Below are 19,021 nucleotides of genomic sequence, written 5' to 3' on the forward strand. Positions count from 1 at the left end.
ACAGCCGGGGGGGAAGGTCTGGCAGGGGTGATGCGGTGGTGAGAGGCTCCAGGCCGTGGGCCGAGCCGCCTGGGAGGTGGGGCATCGGGGCCGAGGAGCTTGCGAGGCCTGGGGGACGGTCAGGTGGAGAGCTCTGGAGAGCGGCCCGGCCTGCAGGCAGTCCCTGGAGGACTGGCGCGGAGGTAGAATTTAATTCTCAGGACTGAGGCCCCCGACACCGCCCTCCAGCGGGGGGATGGGTGGAGCCCCCCGGCCTTGGGGGGCTTCACACTAGCTGCAAGCTGAGCACTGAACACCTGTGAGCCCGGACCCCCCGCTCCTTCTCTCCGGTGGAGGTGGCGGCCTCACGGCGGGGCTGCGTGCGCTCCGGGACCCTGCTGTGTGCCGTCTTGCCTTTAACACGGACTTTAGAACAGACCCCTGTGCTGGGTCACAGGCCTGTCCCTGCTGCACAAATCTGTACCCCAGCCTGCCTGCTATTCCTCTGGTGCTCAGCACACTTGCGTGCACACACGCACGTGTACACACACCCACCCCAAGCGTGCCCTTTATGAAGTCACGCGGCCTTTTCAGCAGGACACCAGCTGACAGGTGCAGTGTTGGACAAACCAGGGCCCAAGAGCCAGTCTTTCCAGTGGGCTGAGCGCTCACTGCTTCCCGGGAGGGTCCCGTCCGCACCCCCTTCTGCACACCCAGGGCTTGGAGCCCCAGGGCCCTCAGGCAGCAGCCCCACACCTGCCACCAGCTCATCTCAAAGAAAAAGGAGGGGGTGAAGATGCAGCACATACTTTGTGCCGGGGCCTCTTCCCACCTTGGGTGTCATCCTTAGCCCTCGGGTGGGTGGTGTCGTCGCAGTCAAAGGGGTGCTGAGCTGCAGCCGTTCCTTGCTGTTGACAGGTCATGGGCCTGCACCTGTGGAGGTGAGCATCTTCAGGTGAGGCCTGGTCTGCTCTCCCGGGAGGGCGAGTTACAGGTGTCCCCATGGTCAGTGGCCCACACCTGTAAGCCAGCCCTTTGCAGCCTGGGTTAGGTGCTATCCTGGCATTTTGCTGGCTGGGGTGTCCTTACTGCTTCTCCAGACCAGGGCCTGTGGCAGCAGCTTGGAGTTAAAATGCCAGTGTATTGAGCTGTCGCTGTTATGTCATTTCAGTTTTTTTTTGTCATAAAACTTTACCTTTTTTTTTTTTTTTGCGATACGCGGGCCTCTCTCTGCTGTGGCCTCTCCTGTTGCGGAGCACAGGCTCCGGACGCGCAGGCTCAGCGGCCATGGCTCACGGGCCCAGCCGCTCCGCGGCATGTGGGATCTTCCCGCACCGGGGCACGAACCCGTGTCCCCTGCATCGGCAGGCGGACTCTCAACCACTGCGCCACCAGGGAAGCCCAAACTTTACCTTTTTTACTGTGTTCTCATGCTAAGTTTAGTTTTTAAAAGCTAGTTATTAATGTAAGGCATTACTTCTCTTCCAAACCTTCCTTTCTGGGTCCAGGACTGTGCTTTCTGCCTATGACCCTGGAGGAGTTGCTTCCTTTCTCTGAGCTTCAAAATCCCACCTGGGAGGTGGGAACGAGAGCTCTGGAGAGATTAGCACCTGCTTCGTGGTGGTTTTGGAGGTTGAGAATCTGTACCAAGCACCTGGGTCGGTGCCTTACAGCTCAGTGCAGGGAACCTGGAACGTTGGCCATCAGGCTTGTATTTGGGGTCTTACCCTAACTCGTACTGATTGTGAAGTAAACACTTAATATCCTACTGGGTCTCCTTTGTTTTCAGCCTGAAAACAAACGCACAGTGAAAAATACCTGATCTTTTAGTCATGTGACGATAAAAACCATGAAAACTTGCTTTAGGAAGTGTTGTTTAAAATTATTGAAATAACATGCAGTGAGGCTGTAAAATACATTTTCTTTACTAGGGATGAATTTAACATTAAAGTTCTTCAAGCTTTTGTGGAACTCCACGAGTTTGCCGATCTCAACCTTGTACAAGCCTTAAGGTGAGTGTTTCATCACCTGCTCTTGCGCAGAGGGAAGGCAGGTGGCCCAGCGGTGCCGGGTGACCCACTGGCAAGCGAAGGGCCTCTGCAGACCTGCAGCCTGGTGGCGGGGGAGGGAGGAGGGGGGAGGGGAGGGAGGTGGGCGGTGTCAGGCCACGCCTGCCTCCTTGTGGCCGCTGGTCCTGTGTTCCATTCATAGTTGCTTTGCTTTTTCATTTTGTGTGATATTTGACAGTTGTGGGCGTGCCTCCTTCCCACTTCTGCGCGTGGTCTCAGTGCCGCCCGGGCACAGGCCCACTTTACGCCACATTTGGCCTTGAACACCAACTGTGTGGACACCCAGCGTGTGCCTGGGAGGGTGTGGGTTTCCTGCCATCGGAGGCCACCCCTGGCCCCAGTGTGCCCGACGGCCTTGGCTGGTCCTGGTCTGGCCCTTCTCTTCCGTGCTCTGCCCCAGCTCGAGCCTGTTTCCTCTTGGCCGTTCCCTGACCTGTGGACCAAGGTGGCAGCCGTGTTGCTGTCTGATACTCGCGCCTCTGGGCTCAGCCCCTGGCCTCAGCTGAAGGACACACTGGCGGGTTCCAATCCTGCAGCCGTGGTTCAGGAGTTTTAGATTCAGTGTTTGAAAACGGTGTCACGGGGAGGTGCAGGCTTGGCGAGCCTGGGGTGCATCCACGTGGATTCTGTTCCTCTGGGTCAGTGTCTGGCCCAGAGCCGCGGGGGCTCCCGACTCTCCCCCGCAAGTGGGTGGCGGAGCACAGACAGCGGCCGTGCCACTGTGTCCCGTGGGTCCCCGCGGGGCCTCTAGGCGCGGAGGGGCCGCCCAGCCGGGCCATGGAGACGCGCATGCCCACCCCTGGTTCTCGTCCCCCTGCAGGCAGTTCCTGTGGAGCTTCAGACTCCCGGGCGAGGCGCAGAAGATCGACCGCATGATGGAAGCGTTCGCGGCTCGCTACTGCCTGTGCAACCCCGGCGTCTTCCAGTCCACGGGTGAGCACGGGCTGCGGGCGCCGGGCACACGCAGGGGCGGCGCGCGCTGGGCCAGCGCTGACGCCCCGCGGCCCTGACTCCCCCCAGACACGTGCTACGTGCTGTCCTTCGCCATCATCATGCTCAACACCAGCCTTCACAACCACAACGTGCGCGACAAGCCCACAGCCGAGCGCTTTGTCACCATGAACCGCGGCATCAACGAGGGCGGGGACCTCCCTGAGGAGCTGCTGCGGGTGAGCCCCCGCGTCCCCCTTCCGCGATCTCTGTGCTCAGGAGCGTCAGGCTCAGCTCAAGGGCAACGGCGCCAGGCCGTTTGTTTCACGGCGTCTTCACAGGGTCCCTGGGCCCCGTGTTGGGGGGGCGACGCGGGGACGGCCGTTCCTCCTCCGCCTGAGTCCCCGCGCCCGCCGCCTTCCCTCCTCGCAGAACCTGTACGAGAGCATCAAGAACGAGCCGTTCAAGATTCCCGAGGACGATGGCAACGACCTGACGCACACGTTCTTCAACCCGGACCGGGAGGGCTGGCTCCTGAAGCTGGGTGAGCGGCGCTGGGGGCGGGACCGAGCCGAGGCCCCTCCTCCCGCGGCAGCAGCCCCCGCGGTGGCTCCAGCGCCTCCCCGACCGGAGGCACGAACGCTCCACGGAGCATCCCACGCGCCCTGCCGAACGAGGCCATTCTGCCGGGGCCGCACGCAGTGCCCGTCCCAGCAAACTGCCCCCCCTAGTGTCCAGATAAGCCCACGGCAGTTTCTGTACCAGAGGCAGGTGCCTCCACCCCGGAACCTGCCGCCTCTCTTGGTTTGGTGTGGCTGATTTTTGATGAGTGGTTTAAATGTGCCTTCTTGTTGTTTTCCTTCTGCTTGTGGCTCCCACCTTTCTGTTCTGTGACGGGCTGTCCCTGCTTGTCCTGCGTTAGGAGGTACGTACCCAGTGGCTTCCTGCCCCCTTCCCAGCTGCTCTTTCCTCTCCTTTCTCTCTGTCGGTTTGTGTGAAGCTCTGACTTGGCTGTCATCCATCTGGCCCTTGTGGCTTCGGACGTGCTGGGGTCACCTCACCCTCCTTGCAGGGTGCGGTGGCCATGACGCCCACCCGGGGCTGGGTGAGGAGTGAGGGGCCGGAGGCGCGTGGGGATGCCCGGGGAACAAGCTCATGCCTCCGCATCCTCAGGGCCTGAGCGTGGGACGGCCAAATCACCCGCCGCCCACTCACCGGGCGGTGCATGTTTGCACCACCTGTGTAGAGTCCAGCAGCGTTTTAAGGACTTCATAACCACTGACAAACAAGTAGAATAGCATTTTTATTTTCTGCGCAATTTTAGGAATTGGTAGGGGGTTTTTACTGTGGTCGGGGTTGGGATTTCCACCTTCCTGTGACATTGGAGCGTGAGACATCTGACATCATCCAGGCACTGTGCAAACACCGGGGCCTACAGAGTTCTGGTGATTTTGTGCCTTTAACTGAGAGAGGATAAACATGGGCCTGGTGACAGTGTGACAGTGTGACGGGCGTAGGGGTGCGCAACACCGGTCAGCTGTTCTGATTTGGGGTCTTGCTCTGACCTTTCTCTGGCTGTGCCAGGGTTTGGAAGAGTTCTGGGTCTTTGCCTAAAAACCCAGAACTGTAGCCTTGCACTTGAATACCTGAGTAACCTTCCAGAGGCACCAGACCTTGAGATCCCATGCAGCCTGTGGTCCTGGGGTGAGGGCAGAGGAAGGTGCCCAGAAGAGCACTTGGGCCCTTCCTGTTGCTGTGTTGCCAGCAAGTGCCCCCCTCGGGATGGTGACAGCACAAGCGGGCCTGGCAGCCAGTGTGCCCCAGTGCCATTGGGGATGTGGCTGGCTCTGGAGACTGAACGAAATGAGTGACAACACGCCTGTGACCTGGTTGAGCAGATAAGCGGGCCACAGCGCCAGTGCACAGAGCACCGTCACGAGCCGCAGGGCTGGCTGGCACCCAGGGTCTGCTGCTTCCCTGCTCCCGAGGCCACACGCTTGTGTCTTCGTTAAGGCTACAGAGCTGATGATGGCGCAGCTCACACCTGGAGCCTCGGCTCCCGAGGCCGCTCTGCTCTCAGGGCTGTTAGCGTCCCCAGGGGGATCCCAGCACACTGGTGGCCCATCTGCACTCCAGACTTCTGCCAGCAGTTCTGACGCTGGCCAGGCTGCTGGGAAGGGTCACTGGGTGTCAGCCCCCGAGGGACTGAGGAGGCGGTCTGTCTGCAGGAAGCAGATGCGGAGGCCGTGTTGGGTTGGGCCTGGGTGCAGCGCCTATACTCGGTGAGGACACGCAGCCCTGGGCCCCTGCATGGCCTGGACACATGGGCAGAGAAGTTAGAATTGTGGCCACGCACGTGCTGGGCTAGGAATGGAGATGGCAGTGTGACCTTGCTTGATGGTTTCTCATCGTAAAGTTAGAGGACACTGCACTTTGAGGAGGCCAGGGTGCCCCGCCAGAGCAGAGCTTGTTGGTGTCGCTTAACGCTGGTACAGTAAATACCACGTAGTCACTACGTTTTGAGAATGAGTCAGTTGTGTTAACGCAGACAGGAGTGTGGTCAGAGTGGGGCTGGCGTGGAGAAGAGGCGTGCGCAGTGTGCACGAGAGCGCGTGTCTGCTAACAGCCGTGCCAACAGCAGGCTGTTTACAAAGAGAAAGTGGGTGCTTATACTAGTCAGGTGTTGCCAGGCTCCTTCCTATAGGTGTGTGTGTGTCCCCGCGTCCTGAAGTCCAGCCGCAAACACGTGCATGAGTGGAGCCGCTCGGTCTCCCGCATCAAAACCTGCTGGGGCTCGGAGACCAAGAGTGTCACCACCAGCCACCCTGAAAAGCGGCCCGGGGCTGGGCTGGGCTCAGGGGTCAACGCAGACCACACACCTCCATCTTGATGCCCACAGCCCCCGGCCCGAGAGGCTCCCCTGGTCTCAAGAGCTGGACCAGGGAGGGCTCCTCCAGACTTGGCACTGAACTTGGGGGCAGTGGGGTGGGAACCCGGGTACCAAGAGCCGAGAGGCCTTCCAGGGAACAGAGAGCCCTGATGAGCCTGCACGCAGGGTTCGGGGAGTGAGAACCCAGCCCATGGGTCTGAGAGACACGGGTTGGGTGGTGCCTCAAGGGGATGGAGGCCTTGGGGGGACGAAGGCTTCTGACGGGGATGGGAAGCGAGATGGGGGGAGCTGGGGAATCTGGGGACCTTCCTTCAGGGCATGGCTGAGGCTGCCTCCCCGCATGGCCGCCCCGTATACCCAGCCTGCCTGCGGCCGTCACGAGGACAGACGTATCATCAGTGACGCAGGGGTGAGGGTCTCAGTCCCTGAGGACCCCTCAGTGGTACCAAATCTGCAGGCAGGGCCCCCTCCCTGCAGCTGGGTGTCCTCATGCGTGTCTCTTCCTCCCCCCCAGGATCTCCACAAACGTCAGGCCCTCATGCCTCGGCCCTCAGGGTGACCTTCATGTCCCTTCATGTCCCCCCGTGTCCCTGTCTGGGCTCCCCAACCCCTCACAGCAGGGACCGGGTTTATGACCCTTGGCCATGAGGGTCTTGCCTGCCTGCACGTCCCCTGGGGAGCAGTGGGTCAGGGGAGCCGCTGCTTACCTTGTGCCCGTGGATCGTGGGCATCTGTCACCAGGCTCATGTTTTCTCTTTCAGTTTTTGCTTTTAAACTTTGTATCAGGAGCAAAACTAGAAATGGAAACCAGTTTGTTTCTGCTGTATATTTGAGGGTAAAAGATTTTCTTTTCCATAGTGTAAAGAGAGTAGGTACAGATGAGCTCTGTGTGTGTGTGTGTGTGTGTGTGTGTGTACACGTGTGTGTCCCAGATCTTAAGAGATTAAGTCAATCTAATAATTCCCCGGCCAAGGGCCGCCTGCAGTCCTCAGTAATGTGACGATGGCCCTGACATAGCGGGATTGAGTCCTGGACAGACCTGCAGCGGCGCTGACTTCATCCTGTTGTCATTTCCATGTGGGGAAATTAAGACCATTCATCACGACTAACTCTTCCAGGAAGCAGATTTGGGAAGCGCTCATCTGGGTGCCGCGCAGGCGGGCGGGGTGCATGCGGGGTGGGCCAGGCAGCACAGCACGGCCAGCATTTGGCTGAGTGTCGGGCGGAATCGGGGGTGGGGGGTGCAGAATGTGAAACATTTTCCACGAGGAAGGCAACTTAAAACCCAGCTCGGCCCCTGTGGCATTTCTGAAAAGCGCACTGACTTGTGTAGGGCCCGCGCCGCCCTGACTCACGGGGTCCCTCTGCTCTTAGGGGGGCGCGTGAAGACCTGGAAGCGGCGCTGGTTCATCCTCACCGACAACTGCCTCTATTACTTTGAATACACGACGGTAAGTGCAGGGCAGGTGCGGGGCTGCCCGTCCTCCGCGTCGCGTCGCGGGACCCTCCGCGGGTGCCGGGGGAGGCTGGCTGAGCGCTCTCCTACCGCAGGATAAGGAGCCCCGGGGAATCATCCCGCTGGAGAACCTGAGCATCAGGGAGGTGGAAGACCCGCGGAAACCCGTAAGCTGGCTTCCCTGCCGACCGCCCTCCCTCCGCTCCCCTCCCCTCCCCTTCCCTTCCCCCGGCGCCGAGTGACCGTCGTGTCTGTCTCCACCAGAACTGTTTCGAGCTTTATAACCCGAGCCACAAAGGGCAGGTCATCAAAGCCTGTAAGACGGAGGCGGACGGCCGGGTGGTGGAGGGCAACCACGTGGTGTACCGCATCTCGGCGCCCAGCCCCGAGGAGAAGGAGGAGTGGATGAAGTCCATCCGGTGCGCCCGGGCCCGCGGGGGCGGGGCCGGAGGGCGGGGCCCGGGGCTGTGGGTGGGTCATATGGGGTGGGGGCAGAGGGGGCGGGGCCGCGCGGGAGAGGACCGGCCCTCCTCGCCTAACCGAGTTTCTTTTCTCATTTTTCCCCCAGAGCCAGTATCAGCAGGGATCCTTTCTATGACATGCTGGCCACGAGGAAAAGGAGGATTGCCAATAAGAAATAGAGCTTTCCTGGCCTGAGCAGCAGGTAAAAATAAACTCAAACCCCACAGCAAAGAGTGACTGGGGGCCTCCCCGCGACACCCTGGACCCCCGGCCTGGCTCCTCAGGGACGGCGGCCCCCGCTGGTCTCGAGGGGCCTCACGCCGTCCCTTCCCGCCGCCCTCCCGGCGCCGAGCGTATCCTTCTCGAAGTCTCGTCCAGCAGCTGCGCCTGGTGGTTCAGCCGTGAAAATCCACGTGGCAGACGCGGGGTCACACGTGCTCCTTTGTGGCGGTGTTCGCCATTCTGGAAGCCGCTGTTTTGTATCATAACAGGAAAGGAAAAGCTACCAGTTTTTTTATTGAGTTTTTTTCTCAGATATATAGGATTATAGCTTTTATATGCCTTTTTATATTCTCAAATGTTAATGAAAGATACTCTCTAACAGTAGTATTTTTAGAATGGCAGCTATAAATTTAACTTCTGGACACAAGAATATACTGTGCACTGAGAACAGTTACATGTGTACACGTATGCAGCCCCCGGGGGGCTGGGGGGGCGCCCCGCCCGTGGGGGGCGCCCAGGGGAGCTCCTGGTGGAGGGAGGCGCACGTGTCCTTGACGGCCAGCACTGGGCGGGGCAGGGCGGAGTCCAGTCCACTGGGACCGTTCAGCTCAGACTTTATGGTCCCACAGATACTTTCTAAAAGAGGCGAATTGTTAAAATATAAATTTCGGTTTGGGGCGTTTGTCCTGTAACTTCTGAACCCCAGGATAGACAGCGTGTACGTTGGACCACATGAAAGTGCTCATGTTTGACCGTTTATGATGCCCACAGACAGCAGTGTCCTGTGGTCCAGCTGAACACGTGGTTCAGACCAGCTGTGACCACTGTCTTCAGTACTTAAAACTTGTTGGCAAAACGAATGCTTGGAATAATTTGACCAGATTTCTTAACGTAATGAGTAGACATATAAGGAGACAGGGATAACCTTATTCCATGTTTTCAGAGATTTGATCTTCCGTTATGGGGAGGGAAAAGCGCAGGCGGGGGGGAGATGAAGAAGTGGGGCGCTTAGGCTTTTCTGTAAATAGTTTAAAACCCCAAATGTGCACTGGTGGTGGGACTGCTGAAGATCGCCGACCAGGAGGTTGACAGGTTGCTGGTGGCTGAATGAGAGGTGCTCAGTCGTGTGCTGAGGGCAGGCTGGAGCTGGGCCCCAGCACGTCGCAGAACTGGCCCAAGGGTGCACGGGGGGCCGGCCGAGAGGCACGGGTGCTGGGACATTCGGGGCTGGTGACAGATGCCTTTTTATCGGGAGCTTTATTTCCGCTGCCAGGACCCCCGCATGTACTACACAGGACCTCCTTGCCCCCAGGGGCTGTTCCGGTGGAGGGTCTCTCCCCTCAGCACCTCCTTTCCCGGCCCCAGCCGCGAAAGCACTCCCTCCGTTTGCACACTTGAGAGGTCATCACCTCTCCTGTGCAAAAGCAGAGTCCGAGAATGACAACCGCAGGCTGTACGCACTTACGTGGAGATGTAACGAGCGGAAGGAACCGTTCCCGGGAGCTGCCTCGATGCTGAGACTGAACGGCTGTGGGCCCTTGGCCTCGGGGCAGCTGACCTTGTAGCGCTAAGTCACACCAGACTGTACAGGGGTCTGCACCCAGGACTCTCCAACATGCATCCAACTGATTTTTTTGGTTCATTCCAAGCCTTTAGGCTTTGCTACTGTACTGATACCTCAGATTCGAACCTCTAGTTTTGAGAAAGGCAAGTCAGCATTCTTGAAACGCGTGACTGGCATATATGCAACTCTGGCCCCAGTCTTCTGTGAAAAGAGACGCTGCCCAGACCACCAGACCAAACACTGCTGACGACGACCCGGCAGCGCCCTCCCCTCAGGCTGGCCCTGTACCCGGGCTGCTTGGGGCACGGGCTCCATCAGGATTTTGCGTGGAATAACCGGTCTCTGTCTGACCCAGGCAGGACCCTGGGGATACAGGGCTTTCTGTCTTTCGGGTTTGCCTCAAGGTGGGGCTGGGAGAAGTGAGCTTAAGGAAACACCTGGAAGAAATCTGTTCCTCTGGCCACCTGTGAAGGAGCCTCGCCTGATGGCTGTTTGCCCAGAACGATGCAGAAGGCCATGGTGCTCAGAATCTGTGTCACTTGCCCTCGGGAGTGTTACGTGAAATCGTGTAACCCCAGGTTTTGTGTGACAGTGTTAACCTGACGGGGCTGTGGGGTGCGGGCCCGGCTGTCTGGACCTCAGCGTGGTCCCCCGTTCATCCCCCTCCCCACCCCCCTGTCTGCGCTTAGTGCTTGAATTATCAGTCCCAACTCTGGCCAAAGAGCTCTCCTCCAGAGACGGAGGGCAGGAGGCAGGGAAGGGGGTCGCTGGGTGGGAGACAGCAGCTTCCACAGCCCCAACAGCCCCCGTTAACATGTGGGGTTTAATTGGCCCACCCTGGACCCAGATGAGCAAGTGTCTTCAGGATCACGGAACAGTTTTGAGCAGTTTAATGTGGTACCAGACCGAGTCCAAATAGGAGCTATTTATAGATGAAGTGGCATTTAATGCTGCATATAAAGCAATGCATATTTTTCAAGTTAAAATGCATATATCTACATAGACGTGCTTTGCTGAGAAGTTAGGTCTGTTGTAGACCAGAAACCACACATTGTGATTTCTTGTTTTATTTTTTTCTTAGAAAACATTTCTATTTACAGTAAATAGAGTTAATATGTAAATAATGTACATATATAATATGACTTCTGGAGTGTTATTCAGTGTATATACTCCAACTTGCATGAAGAAATACCCTATATCTATTGATATTTTGTTGTAAAGTGGATGGTGAAGTTGGAGAGTGTATGGCTGTCAAATTGCAAATACTGTGTTGGTTAAATAAAAAACGCACTGTTAAAACAAGATTGCCCGTGACTGGGTTCTTTAAAGTAGGGAGACTGTTGGGTCCAGCAGCCCACACCTGACTCCCTCACCCATTTGGGGTCTGCACCTCTCAGTCTGGGACTGAGAGCCCGTGGCTTGAGCTTTAGAGGTTTTAGGAAAGTGAATGCGAAGAGAAAGAAGTCCATGAGAAGTGTCTGTAAGCAAATGGGGAAAACAGCAGTAAAAAATTGCTGCCATTTATATACTATATAAATTTTACATGCTGTGTATATTTACAGTGGGGCAAGTGCTTTTTTAATCTTTAAAAAAACAAAGATCAAACTTTAGACGTCTCTGAACAACACAAACTGTATAAACCATACAGGTTATTCAGATACAAACTGTATTAAATACAGTTTTCCCCACTCCAACTCCTGATGCAGGACCAGTGAATTATAAGTGTATCACAGTTTGATAGCATATCCATATTAAAAATAAAATCGCAGTATGATTTTTGTCTGTAACTAGAAACTTTAAGGGACCAAGCTGACAACTCAGACTCCAATATCATAGTGAAGACAAGAGACACTGTATAAAAAAGTGTTATGTAATAAAAACATACTGTAGGCCTTACGAATAATGTTCAGATTATACATTCATAATGTAAATACTCATCATAACTGGTAAATTGATTGGAATAGTTCCACAAAGTTCAAAAACAGAACTTGTCTATAAAATCCTCAAATCTTGAATACAACTAAAATACGAAGCAAATTAGTTTCTAGATCAGACATTACAGAAAACAGACTGCTCTCAAAAGCCTAGTTGAGGGCTTGTGACTCTTTAAGTTTTTGAATTAAACACACACGCTGTCCGCGGGCGGCGGGCACGGGAAGGGCCCCCTCTCTCGGCCCCTCAGGTGGGGCTGCGAGAGGACACGGCTTCTCCATCTTTCAAATGTTTACCAAGTGACTTGATGCTGAAGCTTCTGACCCGGCCTCACTTTCTTACAAGGAGGGAGGGAGGGAGCAGAACGACTCTCTGACTTAAGGGGCCCAAATCCCCCCGCCAAGGACTGACTCCCCACCTGCTACCCCCGAAGCCGAAGCCCAAAGCTCCCTCCTCAGGGCCCCTCAGCGGCTCTACAAACAAACAGGAACAACATACCGAGACGAAAAGAGCTTACCGTAACTAGTGAATTTTTTGTTCTGAGGCCACGTTTTCAATCACCTAGAAAGCAAAGGTTAGGAAACATTTTAATGATGGTTTTGCAAAAATTTTAGTGCCTATGCGCTGTGTGCGTTACGTGATTGCACTCAGAAGCAGTCCTCAGTAGCTTAATGTCTGCTGCCTGAAATCAGTCCTACACAAGCTGTGTCTCCAAGTGTTTCACTGAAAACAAGAGTTGAGGTGATAACTGAGGGCCACGTCCCCTCGGCAACAGTCTACTCCGACCCCAGTAAACCCATCAGCATTTCAACATTAGGTGAGAACAGATCTTAGGCCAAAGAAATCAAGAGCTTGATGGCGCCAGAGGACAGGAGTCTGGAAGAGAGGTCAGTGGTCAAGGCACCAGGAAAGACACACACAGGCCAAGAGGTCCGGCCTCCACCAGCCAACAGCGATGCTTGGCCTGGGCCCGAGCAGGTGGCCCTTCCCAGGAGGTCAGGACGGGACGGGTGCTCAAGCCAGGAGCACACCAGTCATTGGGCGCCATCAGATCGAGGACAGGAAAGGGGCCAGCCCCCCACCTGCGGCCTCTGGAGACGCACGTCTGGGCCACCACATGCCCACTACTGGGCTTTGCACGCCACCTACTGTCCCCCGAGCCAGCTCTGCGGGTGCACCGGCGGCCTCCAGCTGTGGTCCTCACCAGAGACCTGCAGCCGGAAGGGGAAGATTCTGGCAAAAACGTAGAATCCCTGCGGACCTGCGTTGAATGCACACGAACAGCCCGTCTCCACTTTGCCCCAAGCACCAAGCAGACATCAGAAGGGCCTCATCCCCGCCAAGCGCCTTCCCCGAATCGCTGAGCTGTTCATGGGAAACCAATGCGGAAATGCAAATAATTCCCCTCTTAACACACACACACAGAGCAAACCCGCCGGTAGCTTCCCTCTCCTGCCGTCCCCACGACTCCTCACCCACTCCGCACGCCCCAGCATTCCCCCCCGCCGCTCAGGAACATCCCCCTTCTGCCCTCGGCCCCTCCCAGAGGCCAGTGCGCTGTGCGGCCATCTGTCCCTCCGCCCCCATCATGGGGCTGGGCCACTGGAAGGGACAGGGCTGCCCCCGAACAAACGATACCTCACCCGGGTCCAGGACGCACTCGAGAACTCCGTGGCCCCTGGGCACCTAGGACAGCGGGCAGGGTCGCGAGGGTGCGCCTCAGGGGTCCAGGGCGAGGCCAGCAAACCCGTCCCCGTGGACGGGCAGACGGGCGGGCTGGGCTGGGTTCCTTGCGGCTCTCCTGACACCTCAATTTCACACGATTTTCATGTGAAATGAAATATTCTTCGACTCTTCCAACCATTGAAAAACGTCAAATCCTTCCTTACCGTCAGGCCGCGCAAAGGCGGCGGCCAGTCCAGCCCTGTCCTAGGCCCCCGGCCCCCTCAAAAACGCTCAGCACTCCTTCCAGGGTCGAAGGTCATCGGAACAGATGAGGAAGCAAGGGGGGCTCTGCTTTCAGAGCAGTCAGAGTAGAAACGGCTGGGAAGTTACAAGGGAAGGCAGAACTGTGCAAAGCAGACAAGAATCCCAGAGCCCAGAGGCCTGCAGTGACCCAGGGAGCCCCGTCAGGAGCCTGAGCTTCACCAACCCAGGCCTGAAGCGTGACGTCCAGCGAGCCAGTCGCCAAACTGAGTTCTAGGTTCTACTCACAATGCCAAAGGCTTAAGGATTCTGGAGAGAAAGAATGTACCACAACATTTCTATCAAAAATGGCTTAAAAACAGAAGTTCTGGTCCACAGTCACACACTCAGAGCCATCAATTCCAGAGGTTCCCGGTTCCGCGTGACTCAGGTCTCCAGTAAGGGCCGCGGCAGCAAACCGTCGAGACCGGCCACAACAGCCTCGGGCCAGCCGTCGGGCAGAGGACACAGGGCGGGGAGCTCAGAGGGGACTAACACCTTCTACGCCCTTTGAGCCTCCTTCCCTGTGTTAACCACCCTTTCCAAAGAAAAGAGTTTCTATATTCGCAGTTCCAAGTATGTCCTCTTACCCTGGCCACACTCAGACGACACTTGTCAGCCCTGGTTTCCATCCAGACATGTTTTGTTTTCTCACGGCAAGGTCCCACACCGTCCAGAGGCTGGCTGGCTGTGAGGGGGAAAGCGCTGACCGCTCTCTGGAAATGGTCCACAGTCTCACAGCTGGCGGCCTTGGGCAAGTGTGGCTCTGAATCTCTAACCGAGTCCTCTGATTTCCTTGAGTGCCTCTTCTTTTTCTTCTTGTGTCTGTGGAGGTCGCCATCAGAGTGCGTTACCGAAAGGTCTGAGTCCTGCTGATGCCTGAGGAAGAAAAAGCCAGAGCTCAAACCACCGGAAAAGCAAACCACCCCAAAGAGAACTGGTCTTTGACTCTGATTTATACTCACTACTGTTGACACTCATTGCGTGAACACAGGTAAACCCTTATATAATGAACAATGCGCTGTCTTCATTGTAATACTTTTTTACGTCTGGGGTCATAAGTTCACCAGTTTCAACCTTTCCCCCCGGATGCCCTTCAGCTTTGTGTGGGGGGGGAGCTACGGCCAGGACACCAGAGGAAGGATTCCTCAATTTTCCCTGAAACTAGCGGCGGAAGGAAAAAATATTCTTGCCAGGTGTCCCAGGCACATAGGAGGGAAGGAGGTTTGATTTCCTTTTCCTTCAAGTAACCACTATTTACCTATGCCTTCTGGTAACCTTTTCCCAGGGTTTCGATTTTAAGAGACACCCATGTGTAGTACACGATGCGCAGTAACTGTGTTTGTGCTCATCCCTCTCATCGTGGAGAAGTCATTTTCAAGAAAACTACTGACCAATTTAGCTTTTTAAAAATACAAATGTCCCAATGAGGTTTCAAATTGAGAAATGGAGACAGAAAACTAGACAGAGGCAAATGCAACAAATGATGTGTCTCAGCCCTTTGGGTCACAGGCACATTCAACAGGATGGCGGCCTCCCATTTCCTGCCACGCGGCAGCAGTCTCTGAGGTTGAAGGAAATATCAGCAGATGTGAAAATATAACTACATCTGTGAATAAATATATTAACAATCACTGTGAAGTCAGAGAATGCCAAGTTTTATCTATCTACCATACGCTGCACACTTACTCCTAGAAGTTAAAAAGCACTAACTGAAAACGGCAACATCATCTTAAAAGATGGCTTTCGGGCATTTTAAAATACCATGAAGTAAGATCCAGCTTAACACACAGCAAAGTTTTAGGGATCTATAAAAACAGGGATGTCCAAAACCCACAGAGATAAAAAGTACAAATCAGAGTCACATACACAGGACACAGCCCTTCACCTGTCACCAAGCACACACACCCTCACCTGGAATCCCGGTCTCGGTGTTTGCCGTTGGATTTCTTTTTCTTCTTTGATTTTCTGTGCCTCTTCACTTTAGGCTCCTCTAAAGGAGCCTTCTGTAAGCCTCTCCAGGCTTGCTTTTCTACATGGCTGTCATTATCCCCTGCACCACCGTACCTCCGTTTTCGTGACTTGACGTTTTTGTGTTCGTGAAACTGACCGGCGAGATCATAGCTTCTGTCTTCAGCCCCCAGTGCGGCCTTGTCGTGGGCGTACTTGTCAGCGGGGTGCGGAGGGGGCGCATGGGCCAGTCCCTCTCTTTGGCCGTTGGCTCGTAGCCCTTCCGGCCTCTGTAGTGGTCCTTGTGGGGCCGGCCGCTGTAGGGCCCGGCTCGGTCGCACGCTTGCTCCGCGTGGAAGGGCTTCCACTGCCACGGCTCGTGGGCCGGGTACGGGGCGTACCTGTTGTGGTGGTACCCGCACCGCCCCCAGCGCATCCCGTCCGGGTAGTACTTCTCCCGGGTCCAGGCGTGCTCGGCCTCAGCGTGGTGGTAGCGGCTCCACTCCTGGTCGGGGGCCCACATGCTCCGGGAGCACAGGTGGCCGGACCTGGACAGGGATCCGGGGCAGGGGGCGTGCGGGGCCGCGGCGCAGGGCTCGGGCTGGGGCCGCTCGGACCGGGACCGCTCCCACTCGTGGTGGGGCCGCTCCCGGCGAGGCTTCTCCTCCGTCCTGCTCCTGCTGTCCCGCGCGTGCTCGCCGCTGGACGATCGGTCTCTTCGGCTGCGGTAATGTCCTCGGTCAACCCTTCTGAGGCTGCTGATTTTTTCCTGCACTGCACAAGCCTCCTGGACCTTCTGCCCGGCCTTACTGTCTTCACCTCTCTCACCGTTACTTTGCTCGGGGATCCCCTCTGGACGGTTTTCTGCGATCCTAATCGTGGAGAGGGCACCCCATCTGCGGACACCCCTGTGCTTTTAGGGGGACCCTCCACATCCGTGCCTCTGTTCCGACTGCTGTGACCCAAGGGCTCAGGCTCACAGTTGCCCTCGGTACGTGACAACGGACTCGGGCTCGGCCTCCCCGCTGCTCTGCTGCCTCCAGGTCCTGGGGACGCTCTGGTAACGTTCCTTTTACGTCCTGGGACGGTTTGCCCTGATCCTTTGTTAAATTCCCAGGGTCACACGGTTTAGGAAGCTGATCATCCCCGAGGGTATCCTTGTTGGTGTTACAAAAGGTGTTGATACTTGGCAAAGCTTCCTCGGGTTTTGCCAATGTTTTCAGAGACTTCTTCTTTGGTAGGTTTGATGCTGGGGTCCGAGGGTAACAAAGGCTTCTTGAATTTGCTGCTAAGGCTCGTGATCAGCTCCAGGTTCTCAAGGGAATCGGGAGCGCAGCTGCCAGCCTCCAGCTCAGCCTCAGGGTCCTGCGGAGGCCTCTCCTGTGTCCCAGTGGTACTGCAGCCCCACCGAAAGAAAGAAAGAAATCAGCCATTTACTTGTTTGCTTTCTGGCTTACAGGGACAAACACTTCAAATCGTTCATTTACTAAATATTTTACAGCTTTACTACATCTGGTTTAAACCGAAAACTGGGCTTATCATTTTTGGAAGCTTCGCATTTTCTCATTAAATAAAAATGTAAAACTTTGTATCAAGCCTACCCCATTTTTCAGCAATAATAATTCCGCAATTCTAGGCGCCTTCTGTTTTCAGATATACTTCTAATTCTTCTTAATAACTAAGTCCGGAACATCAAAAAACTCAAACAACGATGGGGTCTTACTTTTCCTCTGGATCCCTTTTCTCTGAATCTTCCTGGAGCCTCGGAGCTGGAGCAGCTACCTCCAGACAGAACCAAGAGCTCCCTGAATTACCTACAAATTGTGAGGAATCACTGAGGCATTAGAAACACTTCCTGTAGTAAAAGAACTCTGCCTTGCTTTTGATAGAGTCTCGAAGCTAATGAAAGCTGCCAGAAAGCAAGAAAAACCCTAAAGCGGGCCTGTTTTGCAGCGGGAAAATATCTGGGAGAGAGAAGACACGTGTGATATACAGCGTGGCAGTGACGTGTTCAAGGCCCCACGTGAGGTTAGGAAGCGTGCGTAGCTGGGCACTGACTGGTTATACAATCACCTGTCATAATTCTCACTCACGTTACATTTGAAGCCCAACTAAGCCGGACAAGGATAGAGAAAGGAGGACAGCCATCCTGCCAGGGACTGAGCGTTCAAGTGCCCCCTTTTTAGGGCCGACTGGCAGTGCGTGCTCTTGGCTCGTTTCTCTAAGTGAGCATTCTTAACAGTGGTTCTTGGTGAGGGCACGCCCCCCGCAGGGCCCTTCTGAAACGTGGGGTGCATTTTTGGGTTAGCCCCATGACATGGGAGCCTCAGAAGCACCAGTGGGCGGGGGCGAGGCAGGCGGTCCCACAGAACAGCCCATGTCCCAAAGTTCACGTGGGTGAAAACCCCGGCTCTATTACTGGCCGTTTCACAGACACCACTAGGGTGTTGATCTCAGGTTGGTCAGAGCTTGGCCATAAGTCGTCTACCAGGAGGACGTCACAGCGCTGACATGCATGAATGTGACCTGTGCGTGGTGACGAGCTGCTGGCCGACCCCACGTCCTGTGGTGGCACCGTCTCCCGGGCTGTTCACATGGCGACACGCCACTGCCTTTTGACCCTTCCGTCTACTCCCATTACATGACGCTGAGGTCAATGCGCTTTTTTTTTTTTTTTTTAAGTGTGGAGACAGACTATCTTAACTAGGAATTTAATTTCAGAATTCTAAAGGGAGCAAAACAAAGTCTTCACTACTGGACAGTCGAGAAGCCCTGCGGCACCCGTTCACACCTCCTCAGGTGCCTGTCACGCGGGGGGCTGAGTGGGACGGTGACGGCGGGAGGCCCAGCCGGGGGCGGAGGAGGAGCCCCAGAGAGGAGGGGCCCCAGAGAGGAGGGGCGCTGCGGGAGTGGGGGGCGTCGGCTGGACTAACAGAACCTGTACGTGTTTACTTTCTTAAAAGGAACATGAACGAGTTCGACAGATCGTTATTCAAATCACTGCAGGGTCCAACACGTTCACCCTGAGACTTCCACGAGCGGCCGCACCCACAGGCCCTGCTGTGACTCCCCAGCCCGCGTCCCACGGCCTTGGGACGGCATCTTACCTCATCTCATCTGTGGAGCCCTTCCCTTTGCTGCTGAGTTTGAAGGTGTCTAAGATTTTGTCTTCTGGGAGAGGTGGCAAAGGAGCAGGCATCAACTACCATAAAAAAAACAGAGAGATTTCAGCTCCGGGGGCCTCCTGAAACCCAGGCACGTAACCCGCCGGACACGAGGGCGGAAGCGAAGGCCGCCCCGGCCCCGCCCGAGGCGCGCTCACCTTCCCAGGGAGACCGTTTGCCTTAGAAAAGGGGTTTTCTGAGTGCAGAGCAGGCTGGACTTGGCAGGGGCAGCACCCGAGGGCAGGCCGTTTTCTTCCGGGTCGCCGTCCCTACTGGTAGCACCGTTTAGAGCCACGGGCTCTCGGAGCTCGTGCGGAGAGGCCCCGCCATCTTCGGCAACCGGAGCAGGGGCGCGTGCGCTCTCGGCGGGGCCGAGACCGTTCTCCTTGCCGAGGCCCTTCGCCTCCTCGTCGGACTCTTCGGACGCCGGAGCTCAGC

General features: G+C 56.1%; 1 protein-coding gene and 1 pseudogene across 6 annotated transcripts in view; one reads left to right on the forward strand and one right to left on the reverse strand.

Moving 5' to 3' along the window:
• The window catches only part of CYTH3 (cytohesin 3), a gene marked incomplete at both ends in the record, with an annotated part of 89,857 nt that extends 81,892 nt beyond the window's left edge, over positions 1-7,965 (forward strand). For all 5 annotated transcript variants that reach the window (XM_079720214.1, XM_079720215.1, XM_079720216.1 and 2 more), the window contains 8 exons: positions 1,911-1,991; positions 2,869-2,981; positions 3,069-3,217; positions 3,411-3,522; positions 7,243-7,319; positions 7,420-7,491; positions 7,589-7,743; positions 7,893-7,965. In XM_079720214.1, the coding sequence (XP_079576340.1) occupies positions 1,911-1,991; positions 2,869-2,981; positions 3,069-3,217; positions 3,411-3,522; positions 7,243-7,319; positions 7,420-7,491; positions 7,589-7,743; positions 7,893-7,965 (832 nt within the window). The remainder of the gene's footprint in view (positions 1-1,910; positions 1,992-2,868; positions 2,982-3,068; positions 3,218-3,410; positions 3,523-7,242; positions 7,320-7,419; positions 7,492-7,588; positions 7,744-7,892) is intronic.
• Positions 7,966-9,126: 1,161 nt separating this feature from the next.
• LOC307062575 (ubiquitin carboxyl-terminal hydrolase 42-like) overlaps positions 9,127-19,021 on the reverse strand; it is a 28,370-nt pseudogene continuing 18,475 nt past the window's right edge. The window contains exons 5-10 of the transcript in view: positions 14,060-14,348; positions 13,148-13,190; positions 12,709-12,765; positions 11,916-11,977; positions 9,474-9,575; positions 9,127-9,177 (exon numbers count right to left, since the gene is read on the reverse strand). The product of the transcript in view is annotated as a ubiquitin carboxyl-terminal hydrolase 42-like (transcript). The remainder of the gene's footprint in view (positions 9,178-9,473; positions 9,576-11,915; positions 11,978-12,708; positions 12,766-13,147; positions 13,191-14,059; positions 14,349-19,021) is intronic.

The sequence above is a fragment of the Hyperoodon ampullatus genome (assembly GCF_949752795.1).
Source record: "Hyperoodon ampullatus genome assembly, chromosome: 14".
Classification (NCBI taxonomy): Eukaryota; Metazoa; Chordata; class Mammalia; order Artiodactyla; family Ziphiidae; genus Hyperoodon; species Hyperoodon ampullatus.